The sequence below is a fragment of the Argopecten irradians genome, chromosome 10, assembly GCF_041381155.1.
Source record: "Argopecten irradians isolate NY chromosome 10, Ai_NY, whole genome shotgun sequence".
NCBI lineage: Eukaryota > Metazoa > Mollusca > Bivalvia > Pectinida > Pectinidae > Argopecten > Argopecten irradians.
Window position 1 is genome coordinate 28,491,833 of NC_091143.1, and position 17,463 is coordinate 28,509,295.

General features: G+C 38.8%; 1 protein-coding gene across 1 annotated transcript in view; it reads left to right on the top strand.

Moving 5' to 3' along the window:
- The window catches only part of LOC138333562 (chondroitin sulfate proteoglycan 4-like), a 39,381-nt gene extending 24,322 nt beyond the window's left edge, over positions 1-15,059 (top strand). Inside the window, exons 2-3 of the mRNA XM_069282018.1 lie at positions 5,302-9,924; positions 10,325-15,059. Of these exons, the coding sequence (XP_069138119.1) occupies positions 5,302-9,924; positions 10,325-12,861 (7,160 nt within the window). The 3' untranslated portion in view covers positions 12,862-15,059. The remainder of the gene's footprint in view (positions 1-5,301; positions 9,925-10,324) is intronic.
- Positions 15,060-17,463: the final 2,404 nt, after the last annotated feature.

The following is a 17,463-nucleotide window of genomic DNA, read 5'->3' on the forward strand; positions in this document are numbered from 1 at the left end:
ATTTTTCGGGTCGATCCGAAATCCAAGATGGCCGCCACAGCCGCCATCTTGAAAACACATTTTGAACTTCTTCTCAAGTTCTACCAGTGCGATTTGGCTGAAACTTGCATGAAATGATACTGACATGGTCCCGACAAAGTGTTGTTATTTTTCGGGTCGATCCGTAATCCAAGATGGCCGCCAAAGCCGCCATCTTGAAAACACATTTTGAACTTCTTCTCAAGTTCTACCAGTGCGATTTGGCTGAAACTTGCATGAAATGATCCTGACATGGTCCCGACAAAGTGTTGTTACATCTCTGGTTGATCCCAAATCGAAGATGGCTACCATGACACTATATCTAATTAATTTCCTACATGTTAAGGCCCTTTGGCCTCTTGTTTGAAATAAAATTTGTTGAAAGAAATTGAAAATGATCCTGACATGGTCCTGACAAATGACACCATATGAAATTAGATTTACTATTGCCAAGGTAGTCAGATGACCGTTAAGGCCCTTTGGGCCTCTTGTTATCAAAATATTCCAAATCATAATCGCTCATCTTGACTTCAATTTTGTCCTATCTCTGCATGATTTACAACAAGATTTTTTTTCAACATTCTTCTAAATCATGAAAAAAATAAGAAAGATACAGGTATTGTTCCTTTAAAATATAAACTCATGAAGATAAAACAGCGGAAATATAGATCTAGACCTGGCTCATGATGGATAAGACGTTTTGTAAGGGCAGTGTTTAACCACTTCATATTCTGAGTGTATACTTGAGTCTAATCATAACTCCATGTACATATTTCTTTAATTACTGGTAGACCCTGATAGAAATCTGATATTTCCGTAGGTTCAGATATTACTTAATTATAGAGATAAAAGCATTTGTTTATATGTAAGAGAAGTTCAATCATCTACACAAAAGGATATTGTTATTAGGATCTGTGTAGATATTTATTATGTGTGTTCTTCAAAGTTGTCTGTTCCAATATTATTAATTTGCGTTCCTATTCAAGAGAAGATGGTTTATATATTTTTCTAAATATATCACATGTACAGCAGGCATGGTATCCGGAGTAACAACTTATAATTAACTCCAGTATGTATCCTTTGGTCAAAATAAGTGACGTCACTTACTTACATGTGTGTTACATACATATATCTAACCGTATGATACATACATATCTAACCTGTACCGGTACTCAAAAGTCCGTAGAATTAGATTGCCTTTTTTAGGTCATCTGACCCGAAGGGTCAGGATGACCTATAGTCATCATGTTTCGTCCGTCGTCGTCCGCCGTCCGCCGTCCGCCGTGCGCCGTGCGCCGTCCGCCGTGCGTTAACTTTTCACATTTTCAACTTCTTCTCAAGTTCTACCAGTGCCATTTAGCTGAAACTTACATGAAATGATCCTGACATGGTCCCGACAAAGTGTTGTTATTTTTCGGGTCGATCCGAAATCCAAGATGGCCGCCACAGCCGCCATCTTGAAAACACATTTTGAACTTCTTCTTAAGTTCTACCGGTGCGATTTGGCTGAAACTTGCATGAAATGATCCTGACATGGTCCCGACAAAGTGTTGTTATTTTTTGGGTCGATCCGAAATCCAAGATGGCCGTCACAGCCGCCATCTTGAAAACACATTTTGAACTTCTTCTCAAGTTCTACCGGTGCGATTTGGCTGAAACTTGCATGAAATGATCCTGACATGGTCCCGACAAAGTGTTGTTATTTTTCGGGCCGATCCGAAATCCAAGATGGCCGCCACAGCCGCCATCTTGAAAACACATTTTGAACTTCTTCTCAAGTTCTACCAGTGCGATTTGGCTGAAACTTGCATGAAATGATCCTGACATGGTCCCGACAAAGTGTTGTTATTTTTCAGGTCGATTCGAAATCCAAGATGGCCGCCACAGCCGCCATCTTGAAAACACATTTTGAACTTCTTCTCAAGTTCTACCGGTGCGATTTGGCTGAAACTTGCATGAAATGATCCTGACATGGTCCCGACAAAGTGTTGTTATTTTTCGGGTCGATCCGAAATCCAAGATGGCCGCCACAGCCGCCATCTTGAAAACACATTTTGAACTTCTTCTTAAGTTCTACCAGTGCGATTTGGCTGAAACTTGCATGAAATGATCCTGACATGGTCCCGACAAAGTGTTGTTATTTTTTGGGTCGATCCGAAATCCAAGATGGCCGTCACAGCCGCCATCTTGAAAACACATTTTGAACTTCTTCTCAAGTTCTACCGGTGCGATTTGGCTGAAACTTGCATGAAATGATCCTGACATGGTCCCGACAAAGTGTTGTTATTTTTTGGGTCGATCCGAAATCCAAGATGGCCGCCACAGCCGCTATCTTGAAAACACATTTTGAACTTCTTCTCAAGTTCTACCGGTGCGATTTGGCTGAAACTTGCATGAAATGATCCTGACATGGTCCCGACAAAGTGTTGCTATTTTTTGGGTCGATCCGAAATCCAAGATGGCTGCCACAGCCGCCATCTTGAAAACACATTTTGAACTTCTTCTCAAGTTCTACCGGTGCGATTTGGCTGAAACTTGCATGAAATGATCCTGACATGGTCCCGACAAAGTGTTGTTATTTTTCGGGTCGATCCGAAATCCAAGATGGCCGCCACAGCCGCTATCTTGAAAACACATTTTGAACTTCTTCTCAAGTTCTACCGGTGCGATTTGGCTGAAACTTGCATGAAATAATCCTGACATGGTCCCGACAAAGTGTTATTTTTTAGGTCGATCCGAAATCCAAGATGGCCGCTGCAGCCGCCATCTTGAAAAACACATTTTGAACTTCTCAAGTTCTACTGATGCGATTTGGCTGAAACTTGCATGAAATGATCCCGACATGTTCGCGACAAAGTGTTGTTATTTTTTGGGTCAATCCAAAATCGAAGATGGCTACAATGACACTATATCTAATTAATTTCCTATATGTTAAGGCCCTTGGGCCTCTTGTTTGAAATAAAATTTGTTGAAAGAAATTGAAAATGATCCTGACATGGTCCTGACAAAGTGACACCATATATAATTAATTTAACTATTGCCAAGGTAGTCAGATGACCGTTAAGGCCCTTTGGGCCTCTTGTTTTTCTTCAATTTACTATTTCTAACACTATCCATGCTACTGAAGGTTGATGATTAGGTATACATATGTATATATATACCTTGTTGATAAGTGGAATGTATTGTTACTAAGGCCTGTTTCAACATTCCTTAGTTGGCACATGTGAATCGTTATCCTAATCTCATCACTGTCTAAATTAAAGCAAAAGATATAACAAGGGTAACTATATATGCTTCACTGGCTTAAAGAAACGCACATGTACACATGTTATCAAATTACTAGTAGAACAGTAAAATAGAAAAAAAAGATATCAGTTAAATGAAAACTATGATTTTCAGTTACTTATATGTGTACATTGTAATCTACCAAGAAAAACATAAATTTAAAGTGGTAATTAACTAATATCCAGTTATATGCATGTCATTTTCTCATTTCTATTTGCTAAAATAGTAATGAGGGAACAAAAAATCTATAGCTATATTGGTTATAGTTAATTTATAAGTTCATTAATTATAGACCCCTTCCCTTAAAATCTCTTCATTTGCTTCAAAGGGAAGGTTACGTCTTATCTTGTTATCCAAGTACATGTACAGTAACAGACTGCATTGGTCTCAAAACATTTTTTTCTTTGCAATGAATGTAACATATGTTGATTGATTTTCTTTAAATTGGATTCCAAGGTCAAAATAAATGCCATAGGGCTTATAAGTAGCGGCTTTGTCAAGTTTTTCCATTTTGCTACACTGTGCATTAAAGTTGTCAATATTTGTTGTCCAATATATACACAAATGTATATATATATATATATAAACTATAATTACCATACTGTATCAGCAGTCTGTTTCAAATAGACACCTAGCACTACTAGTGGCATATATATAACCTTCAATGATTTAGCAAGGCATTGCAGATCATGGTAACAGCCTATCTGGAAATCATAGAACACATATGCTTGGAACAAACATTATATATCTCCTAAAGTGCTTGCATATTCACATTAGATGTTGAGTTTGTTCAAGACTGTGATTTTTCTTATAAGTAAAAAAAAAAATGGCAATATTTTCAAAGTCATCTAATTTATGTATATAATATTTTGGATTTTTGGTTACCATGGCAAACATAGAAAACTTCCTTCATAAATTTGCATTAGCAATGCACAAAATATTTCAAATACAACAGCTAAATTACAAAAACTTAGTTAAAGGGACAATTCGCTCAGGCTAATCCTTTTACGTAACCAAGAAGCAAAATGTGGCATAAATGTATTGTTCTATGTTTCTTATGAAACATATGACACAAAATTTTGACAAATTCCACGTCATTGTTTAGTATTTTAATTGATACCGTTGTAATTACAAATCGTTGATCAATACAATTAAGCAGGTACAATATGTATGCTGTGCCCATACCCGAGCCAAAGTCACGCACTTTAAACAAATGAACTATATAACCACTGAGGAGGTGATAGAATGACTTTTTAGGCAGGACAATTCACCTAATAAGGTAAACACACTGCTGTCAGAGTGATTTGAGCAGTTCTAGACAAAAGTTGCTTTACTCTACAAGCAAGGGATAGGGTTCGGCATACAAGATGTTTGACCACAATGTGTAATGACGGACAGCGAGCGAGTTTGAACATTTCACACGCATTTCACCACCGTAGGCTTTTGTGGCATATCACAGTAAAACCGAGTGATCTAATTTCCATTAGAACTGGGTTTTTCCGATATATGTACAAATTTTAATGTTCTCTTAGACTGAATTGTCTCTTTAAAAAATTGATAGATCTGCATATTGGGGAAGGGGGCATTAGCACTTAAACCATACATTGTCCAACTCCTTTAGAAAACCTGGTAAATGGTTACAACAGTATTACACATATATTATTATACTGAATGTTGACAGGACTTATTCTGTTGTTTACAAACGAAGCTCAGGGCTTCTTGAGTTGGGAATGAATAGTGAAATTCATACATGCTTAAATCCATTATTTTTCAAAGAAATCATTTGTGTATAATCATGAATATAATTCTTTTGTTCTATTAAATCATTTTAAATATGAACTTAGAAATATGATAAATTTTGATTAAGAATGGGACTAGCCTTATATCGGCCCCAAAATGCACTACTATACAGAATATGTAATTATAAGCTTTGATTCATTTTCCCTTTCCACGTTTAATTGTACTATTTACTTATCATGGTAATTTTATATTTTCCAGCATCCTTCTATGGGGACAGCCATGTGAGCCTGCCGTTTTCCGATGCCTCCTCTTCAACGTCGGTACAGCTGCGGTTCAAGACGCGTCGTCCAGATGGTCTTCTCCTCCTGGCGGCCGGGACCATGGACTACTTGTCTGTGTCTCTCAGTGGCGGGGTAGTGCAGTTACGAGCAGATTTTGGCTCCGGAGAGGTCGTTCTAAACTCTCGTGCTGACGTTCGATTGGACGACGGGAGATGGCACCAAGTCAGGGTCAGCAGGAGAGATGCCGTCAACACTCTACAAGTGGATACCAACAAACTAAGTGCCGCCAGTCCAGGACAGTTATTTGAACTAAATATACAAAATGCAATATATTTAGGAGGAACTGGGGGTTTCCAAGCCCCATCTGGCATTGACTATAAAAATTTCCGTGGGTGTATGAGCAATGTTGTGTTCAACCGCTATAACATCATCAGTGCGGCACAAATGCTGCAGGGTATGGAAAAGACATTTAAAGTATCGTGGGACTGCGACGAAGAATTTGATGCTATGGTTACTGATCCAATCAGTTTCACAACAAACTCTTCATTTGCTGCATTTCCACATTTACGATCAATTACCCCGGGTACTCTATCCTTTGAACTAAAGACTATGTCCCATACTTCATTGCTGGTGTTTAACAGTGGCCATGTATCATCCAGTACCAGCTTAGTGGCGATGGAGCTGGTCGAGAGACACATCCAGTTAGTGGTGGACCGCGGGGAAGGGGAGGTAACTGTGAAGAGTAGTAATATTGTCAGTGACGGTAGATGGCATCAGGTCCAAGTACAGTTTTACACTGACCATGTTATTTTGATGGTTGATGGTGAAGAGAAGAGAGGTGATTTCCAGCCTGGTAGTCGCGATCGATTTTCTCTCAGAGGTCACATGTTTCTGGGAGGAGTTGGATTACATGGTACAGAGAAGGCTGTCAGACGAAGTCTTAAATCAGTCCAGGGTGAAATAGTTAGCTCTACCAAAGGTTGTATAAGGAACATTCAGATCAACGCACGTCCTCTTGGCTTCCCACATATTCAGATTAGTAAAAGTGTGTCCAGCGTTTGTGAGTGGACGTTTCCATGTGCTGATGACCCCTGTTTACCTCAAGAAACATGTGAGGCTGAAGGTAACACATTCCAATGTACCTGTGATGGGGATACTTGTCATCGGGACGTAGGAGATGTCCCTTCACAACAGGACTCTACATCAGCTGGGAGGGGTTCCACCGAAGGAGTAAAATTGGTAGCTGTACAGGCTTTAGAGGTCAAGGAAGGGTCACAGCAGGTCATCACCACGGAAAATATTCGTGTTGTATTTGATCACAGATCTTATGGCATCCGTGAATCTGGGATACAGTTCCATATTATTACCGAGCCAGATAATGGAAGAATTGAAAACACACTGGGACGACGACGGAACAGTAACGTTTTTACTCTCCTAGACCTTCAAGGGAACAAGATATTTTATCAACACGAGGGATCGGAGTTGCCAGCTGACGAAGTCATTTTAGAGATGGATGTTATATCCGACAATGAAAATATTCCAGAGGAATTAGCTAGAAGATTTGCGTTTGTTTTGCCTATCATAATAATACCAGTACCGGATCCACCTGTGTTAACAATTCTAAACAACGGCCTTATCAGAATGGTCAAAACTACAAAAATTCCCGTATCGGACACTATGTTGATGGTTGATGACCCAGACTCCAAGCCAAACGAACTTGTGTACACAGTGATTTGTACTACCAATTCACAGGGTTTCTTCGAGAGGTACAGTGATCCTGACCAGATAATTACTACATTCACACAACAGGAAGTAATAGATAACATGATCTGGTTTGCCAACAAAGGGGAATCACTCACTTCATGTCTGATGAGTTTAACAGATGGCACTAACATCCTTAAGGATATCGCCATAGAGATGAAAGGGGTCACTTTAACATTACAACGGACAGTGAGTGAAGGAGCCACACTGGTCCATGGCAGTTTTGTTGTGTTCAGTCAGGAAAATTTACTGGTCGAGACTAATGTTCCTACTCAGGACCTGGAAATACAATATGAAGTCACTCAACACCCATCTTATGGACAGATACAACGATTACAATTAAACGACGACCGTTGGGTTCCTACAAATACATTTGCCCAACGCCACATCAACAACGGCCAAGTACGGTACATACACACAGACTTAACAAACCTACGAGGGTCAGACCAGTTTGCCTACATCGTCTCCTGCATGGATCAACAGATCAGACAACAGATATTCACTATAGAACTGGAGTCCGTTAGCATCGATGTGGTTACCTCAGATACCATCAGAATCGTCAAGGGCAACCACAAAAAGATAACATCTAATGAACTTTGGGTTTTAACCAACAACGAGAATGTTGCACAGAATGAGATCACATTCACACTGCTTCGTGCCCCGATCCACGGCCATTTATACAAAGCACCCGACAGCATACCCCTTTCACGTGTCCTGTCCAACACCGAGCCTCTACATAAGAACAGTGTGTTTACGTTACTAGACATAGAGAAAGGTGGCCTGGTCTACCAGCTGTCTCGTAATTACTACAGTAGTAGACATGACTTTATGGACTTAAAAATAGCAGCTCCAGGGGCAAGGCCAAAAATAAAACGATTCCATATGGAATTTGTGCCTGAAGAACAAGACGTTAGGTTTATTATCAATCGTCTTGAGGACGTGATAGAGGGAGGGCAGAGAGCTATAGAGCGTAGCCATCTATATTTAGAAACTATGGACTACAGAGAGTTTGAGTATACACTCGTCAGGTTCCCCAAACATGGCGTACTTCAGATTGTGGACCCTCACTCAACTGCAGTTATGAAGTCAAACATATCACGGTTTACCAACGAAGATGTCAGGAATCTGAAGCTAGTTTATAAACATGACGACTCTGAAACAAATACAGATTCCTTTACATTTACTGCTTTACCTATAATAAAAAATCTAAACCAACTGCCAACGCAAGTCAACGAGATCTCTGATACTTTGGAGATCAACATCATGATGAGAAATGATAACCCGCCGGTCAGACTAGTGGACAAAGTGTTGGGTGTGGTCACTAACCAGGAGAAGGTCATAACCTTAGATGACCTTGCTTTTACTGACCCAGACATTGACTACGACACTGATCAGCTTATGTACACACGGCGGGGAATCGAAAATGGAGAAATTGTGTATACAACAAATAAGACCAAGACCTACCAATTCACTCAGAAGGACATCAAGGATGGCTTAATAACATTTCAGCACTCGGGTAAACCATATAGTCGGACAGTTATCTGGGTGAGTGATGGTCAGTATTACACCACAAGTCTGTTAGAGATCCAGGCGTCTCCTCCAGAGATTAGTCTGACCAGAAACACAGGCCTGCTCGTCCATAATGGTCAGGCCACTCCGATCACAAATCAGAATCTGAGTGTGGAGACCAATGTTAACATCGCCCCAAACAACATCAGGTTTGTCATGTTAGAAGAGCCGTTAAATGGCCGGTTGACTGTTGCCAGACAGGAGGTCACAGAGTTCACCCTTGACGATTTAATAAGCGGTAGAGTGATTTACAACCACAGGGGCGGAGGTTCGAGCGAGGACATGTTTAAATTTGCGGCCGTTGCTGGAAATGTACAAGTTCAGGGCCAGTTTGCAATTCGTGTGTTCACTAAGACGAGACAGCATCCTCCGAGGATTGTACACAATGAGATCCTAGAGGTGATGGAGACTGGAATTGCTACTATTACACAATCCATCCTTCTTGCTAGTCACCCAGACAACCTCCCATCAATGATCACATTCGTCGTCAAGACAATGCCACAATATGGAGAACTTCTGGTAAATGGTCATTCGGGCAGGTCGTCATTTACACAAGCAGACGTCAACGAGGGACATGTCAAGTATAGTCACTCTAGAGCTGGACTAGAGCAGGACTCCTTTATGTTTGAGGTTACTAATGGAATGCAGACACTTCGCGGGTTAGAGTTCATCATACAGGCCATACCAACCACACTGCATCTTAACGTACAAAACCTGACGGTGCGGGAGGGAGGTAGGAAAGTGCTGACTCCCTCCATGCTGAGACTTCAGGGGCGTTATTACGATGGAAAGGATACGGTTTATGATATCATACAACAGCCCCGCCAAGGATGGGTAGAACATGTGAGAGCTCGAGGACAGTTACAACGCCTCACATCATTCTCCTCAGACGATCTTCAACAAGGGGCCATTTTCTTTGTTCATGACAATGGAGAGATGTCATCGGATCAGATGACAGTGAAGGCAAGGATAGAGGACGAAGGAAAAGAGAGCAATCCTGCCATAATGTTTGTCATTGTCGATACTATAAACGACCAGAGTCCACGTGTAGTGGTTAACACTGGGTTGGAGGTGTGGCGTCGCTCTATCACTGTAATAACCCCGGAAGTGCTGCAGGCGGAGGATGTTGACACGGAGCCTGAGTTTCTCACTTACAGTATAACACAGCCAACTAACGGCCGGGTAGCCCTGCTCAACAATACATACAGGCCGATCAGCAGATTTACCCAGGCCCAAATCAATGCTGGACAGGTTGTATTTGAACACAAAGGTAGGCCAATCATGACTTAGTTTGTCTTAACTTTGATGCTGACCAAAACAGATATTTAATCAGATATATGACCAGAACAGATATTTAATCAGATACACACAATTGTTATGAAAGTTCTTTTGTTTTGCACAAATACACAGTTAGACCAAACCAAATCTGTATGATAAAGAAGGGAATGAAATTTCTAGCTTTAGATTTCAATTAGTTCGCATTGATTGTCAGAAACTGTTCTGATATGTACAAAAATATTAAATTTCAAATACTAAGTTGATTTTAGGCCTAGGTCTTATGGACAACTAAATGTAACAAGCTGAATTGAATAATTGTTTCGTGTCGATTCAATAATTGTCCCGGTTGCTAGAATGATACCTTTGTGTCTAATGTAGTTTCTTTGTTCCAGGAGAGAATGTTGGTAGCTTTGACTTCCACATCAGTGATGGAGTGAACGGTAACAGTCATCCACAAAGATTTGATATACGAGCCCGGTCACTAATGTTAGAACTAGTGTGGAACCGACAACTCAACGTATACCCCGGTAGGACAGAGCAGATTACACGAGAGCATCTGTACGCTCGTACAAACGATCCTCAACAGGAGCGTCCCATTCTTTATAACCTAGCATCCCAACCTCGTAAAGGTCGCATAGTTACGATGTTTAAGGACCGTGCCGTGGAAGTACAATCATTCCAACAGGAGGATATCAACAATGGTAATATCTACTACGAACACACCAGTACAGTGTATGGCTGGTCGCAAGTCGACCTATTCTTCTTCGAGGTCTCAACTCTCTACGCAGACTCGCTCTCTGATGAGATGTTCGACATCAGTGTGTCGTATCGGCATCTAGCAGAAGGGGAGATAAGTGATCTAATTCAAGTCAGCGATATAATTGTGGGAGAAGGACAGAAGGTAGCTTTGCAGCGAGACAATCTTGATGTCTCCAGCTACCTACAACAGCTCCAACATGACGGAAGACGCGCTTCAATAGTTTACGTTCTGGATGAATTACCACAGCATGGTACGCTGGAGATTGATAATCAACCAATAAGGAGAGGACAAATATTTCAACAGGAGAAAATTGATTCTCGGAAAATAACTTACGATCATGATAACTCAGATACTGTATTAGACTCATTCTCTGTGATATTAAACATAAAAAATCTTGATGAGGAAGACCGACGTACTGATGAAGAGATTCGATTGACAGTTAACATTACAATCGAGCCATTGAACGATGAAAGGTTTGAGGTGATAACTCGTGAGCCTGAAATCAGTGTAGTTCAGGGACTTCAGGCCTATATCACGAGCGATGATCTGAAAACTATCGACCCGGACACTCCACCACAGGAGATTGTGTATGATATAACAGCACCTCCTCAGAATGGTTTCATTTCAAATATAGGCTCTCCGGATACACCCATCTCAAGATTTTCACAAAAGGATGTTGACGACCGTCGGATAATCTTTAACCATGATGGCAGAGGTGGTAGTTCTAGTTTTAGATTGCGTGTGTCAGATGGTGCTTTTCCAGCCCTGTCTAAAGTGTTCCTTGTAAATGTTATACCCATGTCATTAGATTTTATCGGAAACAAGACCGCATGGTTATTACAGGGGCTAGACCAGGTCAGATTAGGAGCCGATGTGATCCACATCCGAACAAATGGTGTACGTGATAATGTTATGTTTAACATTACAAAACAACCAATGTATGGAGAGCTCTACAAAGGGCAGACAATCTCTTTGTCACAGTTTAGTCTGAAGGATGTAGACAGTAACTTACTGGGGTACATACAACAAGACATGTCGTCACATATGGACTATTTAATGTGTGATGTGTTCTATCCTAAAAGTGCGCTGCTGTTACGTGGCCAGAGAATCACCATTATGGTGAAACCACTAGTCAGACAGAGACCTCTGGTGGTCCGTCCGGGAACTACACCTAGGATCACTCTAAACATTCTAGATGCCAGTGAGTTAGCCAATAAGACCAACAGTAATCCCCACTTTGAAGTGATAGCTACTTCGCGATATGGTAAATTATTGTATCATATGAGGAGTAAGCGGGATACCACCGAGAGTGAAATGTTCTCCTCTATAGATAGTTTTACACACGAGGATGTGGTGTCCGGGAGGGTAATGTACCAGCCGGACAGTGGTGCAGGTAAAGACTGGAATAAGGACAGCTTCAGCTTTCTACTGACTGCTCAAGGGGTTCAACCAGCCAAGGGTAGCTTCCACATTGACATCAACACATCTACAGGGAAGGTTCCTGTGACCGGTGGTGTGACCGTGACTCCTCCTACGCCCGACTCCGACAATGGTACCGTTAGTGGAGTCACACCAAAACAACTTGAGGTGGTCAGCCCTAATGTCAGTAACGACTTTGTGATTGTAATAGCTATACTTATCCCTCTTTTAGTGCTTATAATAATTGTTGTCGTCATAGTGATTATTTTATGGAGGAAAAGACACGAAGGAGACTACTTACCGGGGGCTCAGAAATACCTGCGTCCTTATAACACTGGGTCAATGCATCAGATAGATCAGCCTCATGTTCACATAGCCCCGCAATCTCAGTCGGCCGATCAAGACCAGGCCAAACCTGATCAAACCTATTATAATGTTCCTATGGTGAATTCGACTTCCGGGGATCACACATACAATGGGTACAGTCAGTCAGAGTTATCTCCCCATGACTGGGAGCTACAGGCCCCATTGTTAGACTCTAGTAGAACTGAGGTTAGTCCCACTGTTCCCATATGTAAGGTGACGCCTCTCGCGGGTGACGTGGACGAGAATGTCTCTCCGGAGCCGAGTGTGACGGACAAATCGACAACCAGTCTAGACCTGTACAACTGGTCATTATCAGACCCAGAGTTCATACAGCATTGTCGTACCACTACACCCGTCCTCCGGGAGAATCAATATTGGGTTTGATCGCAGAGTGATCAGACAAGGGTATGCGATCACAAGGATACATTGAGCAGTGATTAGGTCAGTGAGAATGGATTGCAGAGATAAAGGAAGACTGCTCTGCTTTGTCTTAATTTTTTTTTTTTTATATTTATAAACCATATTTTATAGATCTATGTGCGATTGTTTAAAAAGACAAACAAAATTCTAGGTATTCTAGCACATCTTTTTAATACATTGTAATGTGCTAGATATAATGTTTATTGTTGGCCAATGTGTTCTAAATAAACTGTTGAGATATTGGAGGGTATTTTTGGTACACTACTCCATTTTTCCTCATTTTTACTCTTGTGTATATATACACAATTATACGAATGGTACCTTGGTACAATTTGCCTGATGTCTGAAATTTGCTTATTCCCAGTAGATTACAAATAGCCAAAAATTGATACCTGGTATATATGTTGCAAATCTAAAAATCTTTAGCTTTAATTGTCTTAGGAAAAGGAGGGAATTAAAAGCCTCCAGTTTTAACCAAAATGTTAACTAAGATGATTAGATGCTGCAATAGAACTTTATCAAATTGAAGAGGCTCTGATCTGAACATGACATTTACAATATTCCAAATCCCAAAGTAAAGGCAAATTTGTAGCTGAACTTTCGTAACAGCTATAACAGTTTGTACTTATAACCATTGCCCAGCAATAACCTCAGCTGGTAACCATGTATTGTTTAAATCCTACATTGTTTCATGTATCATGAAAATTTAAATCTCACTCGATAATTTTTTGAGACATTCTTTGTCCTCTAGGTAATAATCATGCGAGGCTTGAAACCACTCTGTACTCTGTATATTGATTTAATGTGCCCTCTGGTAAATTATATATTAGAGGATTTTTTGAATGATTTGGAAATATTATTTGAGGTGAAACTAACCAGCTTTGTTCATTTCCATAAGTTATCTGCCCTTGCATGTAGGTATTGACTGTGATGTCATGTGTTTGCAAGCGTAACATTATACTTGTGAGAGAAAGCAATATGAGTTTTATTCACAAAATAATGACGTCACAATATGCGGGTTTTGAGATCCAAAAAAAGACATGGGTAAAGTACAATTTACCATCATTTAGTCCAATCATCCGTTGATTATGACATCAACGGTAAATAGTACGTTACCCATGTCATTTTGGGATCTAGAAACCTCCGTATTGCTAACTACCTGTAAGGGAGATAACTCTGTAATAAGATGGAATGTATACAGGAATGGCAATTTTTTGTGTTAACCCTGATATTAATCATGTAACTCTTACTGTGATTTTTCATATGTTTGTCTTTGTTTTAATGAGATTCTTTTTAACATTTTTTCTTGTTTTGAAATTATATACATATGTATAATAACATATTGGTGTTTTGTATGTGAGCTGATAACTTGTGCAACTGAATATACTAGTCACTATATAATGATAAATGAATATTCATTGTGTATATATGCACTTGGCTGATATTATGTGTAAACATAATCTGTGTAAGGAGGAAGTGTTTGTTTTAAAGCTTTTGAGAGACTCTGTTCTTTAAAATTTTAATATTAATTATGTATGGTAAAGAAGTTCACACAAATATGTCATTTGTAATTCTTAATTGATGGTCTAGCTCTGTTCTTTAGTGACAATGCTATTTTGTTATCCATACTTTTAATTAGCAGTTTAAATAGTTTTTCTTGTATTAAATAGTCTTTTCCCTTTTCCTACATCTATTTGAATTCCACAGTTGAATGAAAGGATAATTTGATGTATTGTAAGAAGTATTTATACAAAGATGATGATATGAAGCCTAAAAGTTCAAACATGAATCGTTTTGGATGACAAATAAAAAGGGAAGAGTCATTGCCTTCATAGTTTGGAAATGTAAGCACAGAGAAAATATTTATACTCAGCCTACATAGAGATTGACCAGTGTTTTGATTGCGTTAAAGGTGGCATGAGCGCAATGGGATACAGATATATTCAATGTAGCGCGTTAGGAACTTTGGTTTGTAATATTCATTAATATAAATTAAAAGGTGCTCATTGTAGCGAGAAAAAATCACTACGGGGGGTGAAGGCGCAACGTCCTGGGTTATGGAAAATGTAAAAATTCTTGATGGAACCGGCCGTGGATTCAAAAGAATACAGAGGCCTCACTTGTAATCCAGGTAAATGTATAAAAGAGCGAGTCCAACACAATAGTTCCTTCCAGTATGCTGATTTTTTAATCAGATAGTTGTTGACATGTTTCGTACGGAGAAAAGTTTAAAAAAAAAAAAAAAAAAAAAAAAATTGAAGATCTAGCTACAGCTAAGCAATTCTTTAAAGAATAATAGGGCTTAAAAGTTACAATACAAAAAAGTTTTTGTTGTTTACATCTGATTGTCTTCAGTATGTAATTGTATTATGTTTTAAGTGTTATTTAATCTAATTGTTTCTCAGGAAGAGATCTGTGTTATGGTGTTGAACAGCTTTTATCTTTTGTTGATGTTTAGAGATAGATCTGGTCTGTAATGATTTTTTTTAGAGATCTGAAATCAGTTATATTTTAACTGTAGTTAAAAAACACAACTGCTTTGTGTCACAAAACTTACGGTTGAATTGAAGTAGTATTTTATGAGTGTCTTCCATTTAACAAACCACTACAGATAATTGCACTTTTGATTTACATTAATGTTGCATTAACGTTTTATAGAAGTAAACATTTTTCAAAATCAACTGAGTATACAATAATAATATTTGACAATTTGCATAGGTTTTAGGTTCAGAAAAGCTATGATATTTAAGATACATCATTCCGATGTATACATGTAGTTAATAATAAGGGTTTCTCTTAGTAGGTAGGAAGGCATATTCTGTGCTTTGCAGCTACGTCAGGATCAATGTACTTGTGTAGGCCCAGGTTATTTCAGCAATATGTATTTTTCATATCTCTTCAGTTTCTTTCTATGAAGTGGAATTGAGACACAAAAGGTTTTTTTCCAGAAAACATTCTTATTTTACCTCAGGAATGTTGACACAAACTTTCTTTATCTAAACCAGGTTGTAATTGAGTCTATTATGTAATTTTCATCAGTTTATTATCTTAGTGTGTAACAAAGTTAATTTCCATTGGGGATCACAAGGGTTAAAATTATCCAAAAGAGGATTTTTTTCCTTGAATGTAAGCGTGATTGTAATATATCCTGTGAGCTTACCCATTATTATTGATATACACATGCAGAAATTCATGTATCACAATGTACAACACATGAGCTTTCTGATCAGTCCCCATGTAATATTTTGATTTTTAAAGTACACAGGTAGTTTTAAATATTTCATATTGGTGCAGCTTTTCTTGTCAAGTTCTTTTTGTTGTTGATTAGAAACATCTGATTAGTCTTGTTTTGAAAAATAATGTATATAGAAAATAGTTCAAAGTTCCTCAAATATACCTACAAAGCTAAATATTGTAAACTGTATTTGTTTTATCTCTTTAGATATTGTCTTTTTATTTTTGTGTCAGATACAGTTACAGGATAAATACCAGTACATATTTTACAGAAATTTCCTAAAATGAACTATAGAGCCAACCGTCAAATGGAAGGCTATTTTGCCATGTTTTAGGAATTCAGGAAATAAAAACACTAATTTTGACCTAAAATATTTTTAATATTAAGTTGTACATACATGTAGTACATTTAAAACAACACTGGTGATGACAAGTGATTAAGGTTTGTCATGGTTGTAGCAAATGATTGTGATTTAGTAAAAGGGGAGACAAATCTGTATTACAAATGCTGTGATGTATAGAAATGCCTTTGTCCGTGATAAATAACAAATATGCAGTCAGTGTTGGTGTTAGGTAGAGATCTGTATCTACATTATTGTATGTCAGCGTTTGCCTATCAATTTGAGAATTGTCCCCGCATAACCGACAGCTGTGATGAAGGAGAGAAATTCAATGACTTCTCGTACAATTTCGTGTGTATAATTACGTCACATTTTTCTTACTACTAGTACAATAGCATATTCCTGGTAACTACAATTTTCAAAGAGGTTAAATACAATGTCCAGTTTGAAATAGTCGAAGTACACACGTCTGCTTATTGGATGTTGATTAATGTAGATCTAACAGTCAAGTAAGTGTGTTTTGTAATGATTTCTCAATCTGTTTCATGTTAATTTATAACTAATTAATACAAAGGTGAAGTGTAGGGTTTCTTTGTTTGTGTGACATAGAGTAATGTAAAAGTACTGTGAATTTTGATAGGCATCATAAGATATGTTTAAATGAATGGAGACTCTTGTTGTCAACGTCGAATTGGGTATTGAAAAATGATTAAAAGTTTGCAAGGTCATATGGTCCTTAAACTGAATGTCATATGATTCTGAAGTAAGTCTTGATCTGCTTGTCGAGCTAGATCATAGAAGTCATATAACCGCCAAAGGTTGATGTTTTTGTAATGAAGATAGTGCTAGCTTATCCTTCAAGTCATAATATAGACACTCTCCATCCCTTAAAGATTGGTGTGGGCATGTTGTTGTATGGTTGTATGGCCTGGAAAATCAGTGTTGGTGCTTCTTGATGTTTGTCAGCAAATTACATAGATATGTGGCAATT